At 36.0% G+C, this 13,334-nt stretch overlaps 1 protein-coding gene across 1 annotated transcript in view; it reads left to right on the plus strand.

Annotated features, from left to right (window-relative positions):
- MAN1A2 (mannosidase alpha class 1A member 2) overlaps positions 1-13,334 on the plus strand; it is a 126,374-nt gene that overhangs the window by 68,419 nt on the left and 44,621 nt on the right. The window contains exons 6-8 of the mRNA XM_072339587.1: positions 8,323-8,417; positions 10,245-10,368; positions 10,813-10,906. Coding sequence (XP_072195688.1) covers positions 8,323-8,417; positions 10,245-10,368; positions 10,813-10,906 — 313 coding nt within the window. The remainder of the gene's footprint in view (positions 1-8,322; positions 8,418-10,244; positions 10,369-10,812; positions 10,907-13,334) is intronic.

The raw sequence follows: 13,334 nt of genomic DNA on the forward strand, positions 1-13,334 counted from the left end.
CCCTTTAGAAAAACAAGGCATCTTATCTGTGAGTAACATTTGTCTGTGGAGAGAGAGCCCTTGTTGAGTGCTTGGTTTTTATCGTGAAGTGAAGCTTCACCAACTGTTGAAATGCCTGATGTGATTGTCAGCAGCACATAAAACATTTCTGCTGGCAATAACGCATAGCAGAAGCCTGAGGAACAAGTGTCAGTTGCTGTGCAAAGAACTAGCATCAAGTAAAGAAAAGAAAGCAAATATTATTTAGTGACTGTTGTATGGTGGATACTAATAGCGTTATGACAGTGTTATTGTCTGCTGCTGATTTATCAGTACAACAAAGTAATAGCGTACAGATTTATTGTTGAAAAAAGTTATTTCCTTATGGCATTTGCAGTGTGAAAAAGATTAATGATTTATTGTGTTTACCTATACCAGCCTTATGTATAAACGGTTCCCCTACGTGATTGCTTTTATCTCTTCTATAAACACCATGAAAATGATGCATCTTTCTGGGCAAGGTGATTAATTTGTGGGGATAAATTCAACATGAAATCTGTCATTTGAAGAGTAAAGGCTGTTGTGTATCCATTACTCTATGAACAAGTAATCAAAGAAAACCTGTTCCAGGTTGTTGTTTCCCCCTGTATCCCCTCCCCACCCAACCCCCAGGAAGCTGACAGACAACGTTTCTTGTGTTCAGGAAGATTCTTTAATAAAATTATGTTATACATGCCTGTGGATACCCCTAACAACTGACTAACATGTATGAAGTATAGGTCTTTATAAGCAAGACGGTATGTTATTTTTACTGAGCTAATTTTGCATTAGTCTAACTGTATCTGTAAAAGAACGTACCTATATTAAATTTGTCAAAATTTAAAAACTCAAATGATATGACAGCATTATGTACACCCCATCCAATAAAGATTTGCAGGTTATTGCTGTGGGATGAGATAATTATTCCTAAGTGTCCAGGACAGCTCAAGGGTCTAACTCAGGCCTGACAACCTGAATCATTATTTTTATTTTTAAAGCATTACCATGCCTAGGTGCAGTTTGTACTCTTTGTATAGTTTCTGTTTACTAGGCCTGGAGTAAACATTTTCTTGACTGGCGACTTTTAGTTAGTCTAATAATGTATTGCTGCATGTTAACACAGCTTGTAGCACCAGTAGTTAATTCATTGCAATTTTGTTTCCTCTGCTGTAGGATGGTTTGAAGTAGTTTTGCTAATTGGTGTAACATGCTTTAAAGTGGTAGAACTGAAGGATGAGCTGTTTTAACGTAGAAAGTATCTTAACTGTGTAATAACAGCCACTCTTGAAATTTGGGTTGTGTTCACCTAAAGGGTAAAAGTTAAGAAAAAATAGATTGTCACCACTTGTATGTCAGGTATTTCCTGATGGTCGTGTCTGTTAGTTTTTCTCTCCCTTTTCAGTAGTGTAGTGTAGAGTCATGCTGATGCTGATGGATGCTGCTTTCAGCAAGCACTGAGTCTAAATTTGTTACTTTCTTAATGTTCGTTTAGTGGCAGTACTGTTGGCAGTATAAAACAGTAATTTCTACCCACCAAGTTTCTTCTGCTAGCTTTTGCACTAAGGGTTTTCATAATTGATTTCATTTTGAGAGGAAGTTGGGATTCTTTTCGGTCAGCTGAGACCATGCAGTTGTTTGGTTTTGTTCTTATTAAACTTCTCTTTTCACTCTAAGACAAAAATAAAATTCAACTCCAGGTGTGACCACATTTTAGCACAAGGCATCTTTGGCTGGTTTTACATTTTGGAACTTGTTTGCATTCATTGCTTTAGATTTCCATCTTTAAAAGGGGATTTAAATATTAAAATGTGCTTAGAGAAGAACAGATACTAAGAGAGAAAAATGAAATAAACACCATGAATGATACAAAGGCAGCTAACCAAACCCAGTAAAAACTAGCAAAATGTCACTTAGAAAAGTCTTGTTGCCTCTGAGAATGTGTGACAAAGATGAGCTTTTCAAATCTACCAGCTATCAAGAGGTGGCTAAGCCATCTGATTAATATTTTAGAATTTATTAATTGTAAAACCAGCAAATTTCTTCATTGCAGTGACTAAGAAGCTCCCTGGCCTAGTAACATTCATTTTTTCTAATTCAAAATACAGCATTTCGTGTAGAAGCCTGACCTGAAACAATGTATATTCAAAAAAGGTCATTTAAGGTGACCTAGGCATCTGTGAGTCAGTCCATTTTCACTCCTCCTCCCTTGCCTCTAGGGGCAAGGGAGTTAACAGAAAATGAGGTCATCAATCTAATAGAGAATTGATAATAATTTTTTTCTCATAGCAGTGTATAAGCTGTCTGTTGATTTGCTAATATTGAAATGGCAAATAAGTAGAAAACTATTGAAATTAAGTTGATAATTTGAACTGTACAAATGAAATCATGTTTAATGTTGCCAATGTTGTAGATACTGGCTGTTAGTTATAAGGAAGTAAAACAACTAAACGAAAAGTAACCCACAGCAATAACCAGTGTTGACCTGATCAGCAGAACAGTGGGATGTGTTTTGAGTGGCTATGACTTTGAAGGTGTAGAACTCAACTCAGCGTTAATTTGAGCTTTTGGTGTGAAATCCTGTCACAAAAAGCCCATGTAAGCATTTGGATTTGTGGGGTTTGAAGACAAAGAGGAATTTATTTCTGTTTAAGACATTAATAAAACTTCATTGTTATGCTGTAAACTTCTTGGTAGTAGTGTTTTAAAAAGGATGTGTAAAAGCATCAGAAATAGTAGAAAGATGATGAAAAGGTACAGAAACGTCCTGGATGCATCAATAATCAGGATATGAGAGAGAGATTTCACTCTGGCAGCAAGTAGTATTTAAAGTTAATGTGGTATTTGTATTTATGTTATGCTTTATACAAAAGATGAGATCACTGCTCTGAGCCTTTTGATTGCAAGGCATAGAAGAAGAAAATCTTTGTCTTTTTCTTCGGGCCAGAAGATGCATAAATTATTCTGCAGGAATGTTGGGTATTTCTTCTACCATTTTCCAAAATAAATGTTTGTTTGTTTGTTTGTTTCCAAGTGCCTTGCAGAATTTATGCAACCATGAAGGTTTCTTACTTAATAGTTCATGACTTATAGCTTGTTTTCCACTTTTTCTTTTTTTAATAATTTGGTCCTTATGTATGTATTAACAGTAGATAAACTAAATATGTCTGTAAATCTTTTAAAAACAAACCAATTAATCCGTTAAAAAAGAAAAAGCAAATACAACAAAATACTATTTACTCACTTTCACGTGCAATGTAATGAAGTATATCTGACATTGTTTAAAGATATGCTTTGTAAATGTAAAAGCTATGTGATTTCATGTATGCTTTTTTTTTCAGGGTGTGATTTTTGCACTCTGATTTGTCACATCATACCAATGGGAGGAGGGAGTGTATGTGGTGTGAATGTACGTGGATGAAATTACATATTGCTTCACACTGTGTTTAGCTTTTGGTAAAGGCAAATACAGTCTAAGGAGGACTGAGTCATTTCTGCCAAAGTCTAAAGGGGAAATCAAGATTGATTTGAAACTGAAAGCTTGGCAGCACACTGAAGGGAAACAGGAGACAGGAATAACTGTTAGAGTAGGAACTGATTCAATGTAAGCACAGCTGAAGAACGAAAGAGAAGATGTGGATCTTCTAGAGCAAAAACTTGATATATAGATAGAGAAAAATATGGATATGAAGGAAATATACAAAGAAGACAGAGCCAATTTACATCATAGTCTACTTTCAAGCTGCTTCCTGTATTTTTCACTCCTAGACTTCTAAGATGGGTTTGAATTTTTCATTTCCATGTTAATTTTTTTCTTTTATAAAGCAGGTAATATAAATACACAGGGTGTCTCTTTGTAGGACAAGTCTTCTCTTGTCTAAAGACATTGTGTTTTAGAAATGGTAAATCTTGTTTGTCCTGTGCTTGGTAATCATTATAGCTCACAAGAGGCAGTGAAAGGCCCTTAGCTAGAGTCAAGTTTTAACAATGTCTGCAAATAGTCCTTTGTTGAACATGTGCATCATGTATACATCAGTATACCTGTATTTATGTAATTCTGTAATTCAGTCTACGTATTGTGGTTTTTAACTGCCTTGCTCAGTTTCATATCAATACAGATTTATTTTCTCCAGGACAAATTCTAGGTGTTACAGACTTCAACAGTCATTACCCATATGCATCTATTAAATATAGCTACAGTGCTTTCCCATTTTATTTCACACTGTGATACCTCAAGTGTTACCTGAATCTTATTGCACCTCCTTTTTGTCATGAGAGGCCTTTCTCATTTTATCTGTGGTATTGACGAGGAGCAAATATGTTAGAAAGGAGCCTATTTCTTCATTTCTGGTTAGCAGGATGCCACTACTTGCAGTGGGGAACACCCTAGCAATATTTTAGATTTTGGGTGTTCCCTGCCTTAAACAGGGCATGTTGTATGTCTTTATAGAATTTATTTAATATAAATTTAATTTAAAGCTGCTCACTTGGCATATGTGCATTTTATTCCTAAGCAGCATGGCATATATGTAAACAGACAATGAAACAAAAAGGCTCATTAAAGTAATTACCTTTCTTTTTGCAGCAACACTGCTTATCTTGGTTTTCAGCATTAAATTGAACCACTTGCCTCTGTTGTTACTCACGAAGAAAGTCCTAACAGGCAAGTTGGATTTTAAATGGGTGGTTAGCTACAAAAAGTCTACAAAGAGTTCAGTACTGCAAGCTGAACTCTGAAGGTAGAAAAATAACTATTTTAGATCGGGTCAAGATTTTAGATGGGGCCAAGCATTATTCCTGAGGATCTGAATATGGTCTTGCTGTTGGATGCTCCCTTTGTTAGCTGCATTCAGTATTTTAGTGGATCTACATTGTCATCTGACTTCATGCTTGCTGCTTTGTGTTCTTCACATCTGCAGGAAACAATTACATCATTTTTCTATGTATTGGCCTTGTACATACTGAAAAGTTGATATCTTGTGTCTTGTCTTGTCTTGGTCATCATTCTCTAGGCTAAGTAACCACAATTCTTTTTCCATTTTATATATTTTCAAGGCATCTGTTCATTTGTTTCTTCTCTGCTCTTATTGTTTGCATCATTCTTAAAATGTAGGGTTGAGCAATTGAGAATGGCCAAAGCTGGAATGGAATCTGTTGGTTCAACCCATTTCAAAAAAATGAATTACTCATATTTACTGTATGATAAGTGATCATGCTGTCATTGCATTATTTAGAAGTTAGAGCCTAATGTATTTACTCCTGCTCTTGTGTCTGAAACTTAGTAGAAGAAACTACTTCAATTAGCTTGGCAGAACTTTATTATCCAGAAGAAGTCCTGAGGTTTTCATAGCACTCTGAGGTAGCAGTAAGCAAGAAGGTTCCCTAGTATAAAGTAATGGCCTGTGTGTGGTGAATTCAAGTGTTTACTTTGATGCAAAAGGTAAATAAAGGTACAGTTTTACTCACTGGTGCTAAATCAGTAGTACTTAGAATCCTCACTCAAAGAGCTAACAGGAAGGTGTCTCTCATCTCAGCAAGTTTTCCACAGGTACTATTGATGCTGTTGCCTGAGCATAACAGTCACAGCTTTCCACTGCCTCACTGGCTTTTGAATTTCTCACACGCTGAAATGGCTGACACAGTATTTCCTTCCCTGCCCTTGTTTAGATTCATGAACAGGTAGCTCAGCTCAGCCTGTGCTTTATATAGCATTTCTAAAAGACTGTTTCCAATCCTATGGTTTTTCCCTAAATTGTTGTAGCATGTTTCAAATTGAGCAAAAGCAGGATAGTAGGACATAAATAGAGAAATTCTTTTAGTGAGGATGTTTCTAGGGGCAATCTTGCACTGAACATTCTTGCCATAATGTTTCAATATCCTTTATTAATAAGAGTAATAGAAACACATGATTGTATGTAGGTTCTTACAGTGAGAGTGGGGCAGGTCTCTTCTCACTACTGACTTGTGACAGGACGAGGGGAAATGGCCTCAAGTTGCGCCAGGGCAAGTTTAGGTTGGATATTAGAAAGAACTTCTTTACAGAAAGGGTGGTTAGGTACTGGAATGGGCTCCCCAAGGAGGTGGTTGAATCGCCATCCCTGGATGTGTTTAAGAGCCGTTTGGATGTGGTACTCAGGGATATGATTTAGCAGAGGTTTGTTGTTGTAGTATTGTTTTGTGGTTGTTTTTTTAAGAGATAGGCTACTGGTTAGGCTGCGGTTGGACTTGATGATCTTCAAGGTCTTTTCCAACCTGAGTAATTCTATGATTCTATGTGTAGAGTTTTCAAAAGGTGCAGGATCCAAAAACGGAAGGTAAAGAAATTCATGCCAGAAATGTCTTTCCAACCTTTGTAATGTCTAAGAGGAATTTGTAATTCTGTTATGGAGTAAGCACTGAAGTGGTTCTGCATTGGAGAGGTTAACTCACTTCTGGTGTTGATAGTAGCTCTGTCCGGTCTTCACCCGTCCATCACCTAAAAATCTAAGATTTCTGCATGCCTTTTTGACACATGTTTATAGATTCAGAGCAGGTAATCAATATGTATCTGGGCCAAGGCCTCTCTTTTATTTCTCTTCAGGGCTTCTTTTCCCAGTTACCATAGACTCTACCTATACTGCCCCTCTTATTACTAGTATACCTTCCTGTTTTAACTTGGTCCTTTATTCAAAGTTGTATGAATTTTATGTATGAATATTATGTATATATATATAGTGTGTGTGTGTGTATATTATGTATGTATTTTATTCATTGTATGAATTTTACTCTTAAGTAAAAATGCATTTTCTGAAAGACTGCCCGATGTTGCTGAAAAGCATTCAAATCGCATTGCTTCTGTTGCTTCACATTTCCATCAGATTCTATTCTGATGATTCCAATATCCTCTTTTTCAGTTTAGACATACCTCATCTTAAAACTCATTTAGAGTATCTGTGTAGAAGTCTTTTCCTGGCTCATTACTTTCCAATCCACCTCCATCTCTCCATAGTCCACTGCATCAAATACAGTTAGGTGTCACCTTTAATATTCTTTTTTGTCTATTGCATGTCTTGCTAGTCATCTTCTAAAATATTAAGACATTGATCTTTTCTCACCTTCATATGAAAAATGAGAATGGTCTTGATAGCTTACTTTTCAGATTCCCCAGTATGCGTTTTTCTCTTTTCCTCCTCTAGACTTCACAGAAGGGAGAAATATTTTTTGTCAGTCCAACAGAGCTCTCTCTTAGACTTCCTTGAAGCTTTTCTTTCTCTTGATTATGGAATATTGATCAGATAGTTAATAACAGTGTTTGTTTGTTTTTTCATATGTTCATGATTCTTTGGTTCCTTTGGGGAACAGTAGCTCCTGCTGTTAGATGTTTGTGCAGCACTTATAACTGATAAATAATGTTGTCTCCCAATAAAAAAGATACTTCCAGGGAATATTCACATTGAGTTAATTGAAATGTATGCTAGCAAGTAGCTGGCAAAAACTATTTTGTGTCATTGGCCTCTGCCAAATATGCCTTCTTGGAAAAGATTCTTCGTATAAGCTTAGAAGGATTTTTCTCCCATCTACTCATTTAGCTAATAAACATTAGATTCTAAATAAAGGTATTGCAGGTTTAAGCTCTGAAAATGCATTTTTACAGACGTGAGTAACAACACTGGAAATTAAAAGTCATTTTGTCCTGTCAGTCAATTGCATTTGTAGTCGGCCTTGAGAGGGACTATTAAGCATTTTTATGTTTTTAAAATGTATTGTCCATGAAAGAAGAGTTTTGGGAGGGTGCACATGTGTCGTTTTGCTTTGATGGTCCTCCTAAACAGTTAGCAGCTCTGTCTTTATGAAGCGTATCATTAAAAGGATTGTATGTTTGTAAATTAAAATCACTTGTGTGTTATGTGGGAGAATTCTCTTTTGCTTTTCGCTGCAAAAGTGAGTATATTTTAAAGTATATTTTAACGATTGCTTTAGATAGCACTTGAAATAATAATGGTGGAAGGAGGTGGGGGGAGGATTGATACCCCTCGTTCATAGGAATGTAAGCAGAGTTGCTGGTGAGCATGGAAGCAGAGACATTAAAATGCCAAGTTTACTTTTCGTGTTCAAATTTTAGTGGTGTTCATGAAACGAACAAGTGAAAATAAGTCTATTTTGTTTGTTTGGGTTTTTTTGTGTTTTTTTTGTTTTTGTTTTTTTTTTTTTCCAATGTAATGCTTTTTTATATAAAAAACGTGGGTGGGACAAAGAAATTTCCATCATTACAGTTCTTGGAGATAAATCAGAATTTGTAACTTTCTGCAATTGATCCTACTATCTTAGGTTTTCAAGATCAAAGCAGTGCAGCTGGCAGGAAAACTTCTTCCAGCCTTCAACACGCCTACGGGTATACCATGGGCAATGGTAAATCTGAAAAGGTAATGAGTTTTCTTTTGTGGGGAAGTGTTTTTCTCAAGCTTCCCTAACTTGAAAAAATGACATATGCTATTAGTAATTCTGACTAGTACAATTGTAGAAAACAGTGATGAGTTGTTATTCCTGGCACTTAAAGATAACTTTAATAGAGTTCAGACTATCCTACCTCATTAACTGCAATAAATTGTGACCATTAATATTTTTCCTAATTCTAAGTAAGAATTTAGCCTGCTGTTAGAACATACTGAGTATGTTATGGCATTTGTTGTCCTATAGCTTAAATGTTAGTTCTTTAGTCATTATAAACAATGTTCCTATGGAAAACAAAAATGTTTGCAGGCCACAGTTGAATTTATTGGTTTTTATGTGCTTTGTGAGCTGTGTGTTACTTTCAGAAATCTCAAAATGTTTGAGGAAGTATTAATTTATTTTGCAGTTCAGCTGTATGAAGGCTAACATGGAGAAATCCACTATGGTCAGTGGAGATGGATAGGCTCCATTAGGTGACTGTTCAGCTGTCTACTGAACTTAGATCACCTTGTGGAACAGAAGCACCTCATCTGATTTATCTTGTATTGCTTATTCACTGCTGATTTTTTCCTCAAATTTTGAAAGCAGTCTTTGACACAAGGCATTTTTCATATTTTTATTACTGGGATATGAGAACTTTCTTGTTAATTAGTACTTGTACTGTATCTGTCTCCTGGTAATGTACAGAGCCTGCTGGCATCACAACAGAAGACACAGTGGCTGGCTTGTGATGAGGCAGTGACAGTAGCACATGTATATGTGGCACTTGTCACTAGGCTGACATGCAATAAAATAAAGGACATGATAGGAGGATTTTAAAAATAAGCAGCTTGTATTTGATTAGTTTTTGTGTTTTTAATATTATTTTTCTTTCTTTGTGAGAGATGCACCAAAGAAAAATCGCAGGCTATAATTTTGTTTCTATAGTCTTTCAGCAGTGGTTACTGCATTTTTAAAGATGTTCTGTCTCAGGTGAGAACTGCAATTTCTGCTCCATTACCAATGTTTTTCGTTTACATTTTTATTCTCTCTATATTATAATTTTTAAAAAGTATAAATACATTGCAATCTGATTATAGTTTTACTGATAACTGATATCATACTTGAAAGAAAGCACCAGTAATCTCCAGGAAAGTATGGTTAACTTCCATGATTTAACTATGGTTAAATCTTGGAAGATGGTGAAAACTCATGAATCAAATTAAACCAGAGGTAATTTAGGAGTTAAGACTTAGTGAGATGTCTCTGAGTGCAAAAAATCTAAGGTAGGATGCAGTCTGATTATTCCTCATGCCAGTCTGGGGAACTCACATGGGGAACTCAACTTTCCCATGCAGACACAGATAAGGCCCACTCCTGTCTTACTCAACCGTGTAATACTGACATTAAGCATATCTCACAGAAGTAAGGATAAGACAGCAAATGTTTGACAGAACAAGGAAGCATATTCTGCCAATTTCAAAAGTATACTTGTCTCATCTGATATTTGCTTTTGATTTTTGTTCTTGGGAATATGGAATGAATAAATGACAATTGAAGTTGGGCTCACTGTTAAGGCAATGCACAGAATTACAATCAGGTGTCTTACTGTTCATGAACTTACTGCATTTTTTTTTCCAAGATCCCACCAACTAACCAACCAGTCAGTCCCGCCACAATTCTCATTATCTTAAGCATAGATTATTACTTTGCTGTTATCTTTTTAATTTGCTGGCATGGTTGTTACTTGCACTGTGTATGGTAATTCTAATTTTTTTGTTCTTTTTTCTGATTTTTCATATGTATTTCTTGAAACTCAGTGGTGTGGGTCGGAACTGGGGCTGGGCTTCTGCAGGCAGCAGCATCCTTGCTGAATTTGGTACTCTACATATGGAATTTGTCCACCTCAGCTATTTAACAGGGGACCCAGTATATTACAACAAGGTGGGTCTCAAATTCAGTTTTTTCAGTCATACAAGTGACTTTTATACTCTTTCATCATAAATTGCATTAAAGGGAATTGCCTTTTGTACAACATTTTGTAACATTCTGCAATCTAGCTGCATTTGAGTAACAAGTAAATTCTTTCTTACCAAGCGAGTTGATTTTTTTGAAGTACAGATTTTACAACAAAAGTTTTTTGATTCTTTCAACAAGCATTTAAGAAGCATTATCATAGAATCATAGAATCACCAAGGTTGGAAAAGACCTAAAAGAGAATTATTTTAGAAGATGTTTGTGGTTCAACCCTTTAAAAGCAAAAAAACAAAGGAAGCCCCCAAGAGAGCTTCTCAGATGAAGTTTAAGAAAATATATGTCTGAACAGAAAAAAATATGCAGAGCAGATTGAAGTTGTTAGTGGTGATCCTGATTCTTGATTTAATTTAGGTCATGCACATTCGGAAGTTACTGCAAAAAATGGATCGTCCTAATGGACTTTATCCAAATTATTTGAACCCGAGAACAGGCCGGTGGGGTCAGCGTAAGTATTCTTATTTTATTCATTCATAATTAAAGTTCTCTTTTTTTGTTGCTGAGTTGGAGATTAGAAGATTTATTCTGTGGGACGTGAGCAGCACAGCTTGAAAACATGAAATCTAGATGAATTAATTTGACTTGCAATTTTCTGAAACCAGTTTTTGCCAGTCATTCTGTTTGAGTTCACGTAACTTGGTTTTATGTGGTATGTTCTGAAAGCTGCTTAAGAAATCCGATGCATATCTTTTAGTTTCATCATTTGATAATATCTGCATTCAAACAGAATGAGAGGGAAAAGCAGCTTCCTTCGTTTTGGTTTTGTTCCTGTTTTTCATCTGCAAGTCATCTGGTTAGTGGATTACCATTTGCAGTTTTAGCATTTTGTACTTTTATAGGTGACTGAGGAAGTATGCATGCTTGTGGTTGTTAAATTTGATGTCTTTCACTTGGTTGAATATGAAGATTGTAACCTGATATTGGGGACTGAAGTTTTTAAAAGTAATTCTTCTCAGTGGCATGTGAAATGACTTATAAACATCGGATATCTTGAATTCGAAGGGACCTACAAGGATCATCGAGTCCAACCTCTCGTTCCACACAGGAGCACTCAAAATTCAAACCCTATGTCTGAGAGAATTTTCCAAACATTCCTCTCCATTCCAAACATTCCTCCAATTGACCTCTTGGCAACTTGGGGCCGTACCCACTGTCCTGGTGAGCTGTGACAGGACCCCACCACCCTCTGGTGAAGAACCTTTTCCTAACCCTCAATCTGACTGTCCTCTGATGCCGCTCCATGCCATTCCCTCAGGCCCTGTTGCTGTCACGAAAAAGCAGAGATCAAAGCCTGCCAGTTTTGACATGAAAGTTTATAAGAAGTTTGTATTACTGAAGTCTAGGCAAAGAAGACATGGACGCAATCTTGATTTCTTTCCTTGAAGCTTTTTTTATTGTTTCTCTAAGAAAGGTTGAATGTTTTATAGTGGTGTGATGAAGGGAGAGTTCTTTTTCTTCGAGGCTTCTGTTCCTTCATCTTTTATGAATGTAAGTTTATTTAGGAAAAACAAGCAAGATGGTCTATTTTTGTCTTATTTGACATCACTGACAGGTTTTGGTGACTTCAGTGGTTGAATGTAAATAACCCATAGAACATGTTCTGTCTTGCAAACTGAGAATTTGCTTCTGACTTTGAATCCGGTATGTGAGGGAAATGAATACAGCTATTATTGCACTGACTGTGTATAGAGTTGTCAAATTTGATTGTTAAGACTAAAATTCTCCTCAGAGTGCAGTGTACGTTAAGTGCATTAGCAGCACTTTTTGAAATGAATATATAGATTACTGAGATAAACTCTTCAGACATCTAGGCTTACCAGTGCATCCAGGGAAAAAAAAAGTGAGTAAATACAAATAGTCATGTATAACTTGCACAAAGGGCAACTTGTTTTTACTGAAATAATTCTGTCTATTGCTTTTTTTTTTTTAGTTCCAAACCAAGTGCTTCTACGGCTTTCATCAGAACCAGTGTAATGCAGCATATCACTGGGATTCTACAGGGTCTTTGTCTCAATTTCATTAACATTGCTCAGGATTAACAACTCAGGAGAGGGAAGAAACCCAAGTACATGAAAATAAACATGCGGTGGAAGTTTTAATTTTGCTGAAGTTTGGTGAAGCTCTAACGTGTTTTTAAATTGAATTTTGAAGTTGGGAGTGGAGTTTATGAGTGTAGATGAAGAAATAGAATCTTAATAGAACATGGGGGTTTTCTGTTGCATCTACAACAGTTTTCTGGGTGATTTTTGTTTTTGTTCGTACTGCTCCCTCATCACAAACATTTCCTGGAATTAGCTTCTTCTTTTCCCCCCGGTAAATCAGGGTCTGCTGAGGCAGAGCTTCTGGTAGTGTTCCTAAGATTTCTCCCATTCAGCATTTATAAACCTATTAAGAAAAGTTTTGTGGGGACAAGAGAGCAAGAATCCCATCATTCTGCTTTTTTTTTCTTTTTTGACCTTCTCACATTGCTATTAAGGGCAATAAATTTATGTCTTCCTCAGAAGACAATTTCAAAGAGCACTGTGTTTGGCTTGTTATATACCATAGTACTAGAAAGACAGAAACAATGGAAAGCCTAAATTTTCTTTCAGCTCCTGGAAAAGCAGCCCATTTCTGATTTTTTTTCTCTAACCTTTAGTTTGATACAATTTTGTCCTGTACAAATTACTTTCTGCAGTTTCTTAACATTATTTCAGAACTGTATTGACCTAGATACATGTAACTCCTGTTCCTGACCTTTGTGGGCTTTCTTGTGCTGTTGTTATTTCTTTTCCTTTTAGCATTTTTCTTCTACTCAGACTTGGATCAGTTCTATTTAGGTTTTCTGTTAATCTGTACAGTATTCCAACTAAGTCATGAAGAGTGTGAAATAGGTA

Source organism: Excalfactoria chinensis, chromosome 1 (genome assembly GCF_039878825.1).
Source record: "Excalfactoria chinensis isolate bCotChi1 chromosome 1, bCotChi1.hap2, whole genome shotgun sequence".
Taxonomy (NCBI): Eukaryota; Metazoa; Chordata; class Aves; order Galliformes; family Phasianidae; genus Excalfactoria; species Excalfactoria chinensis.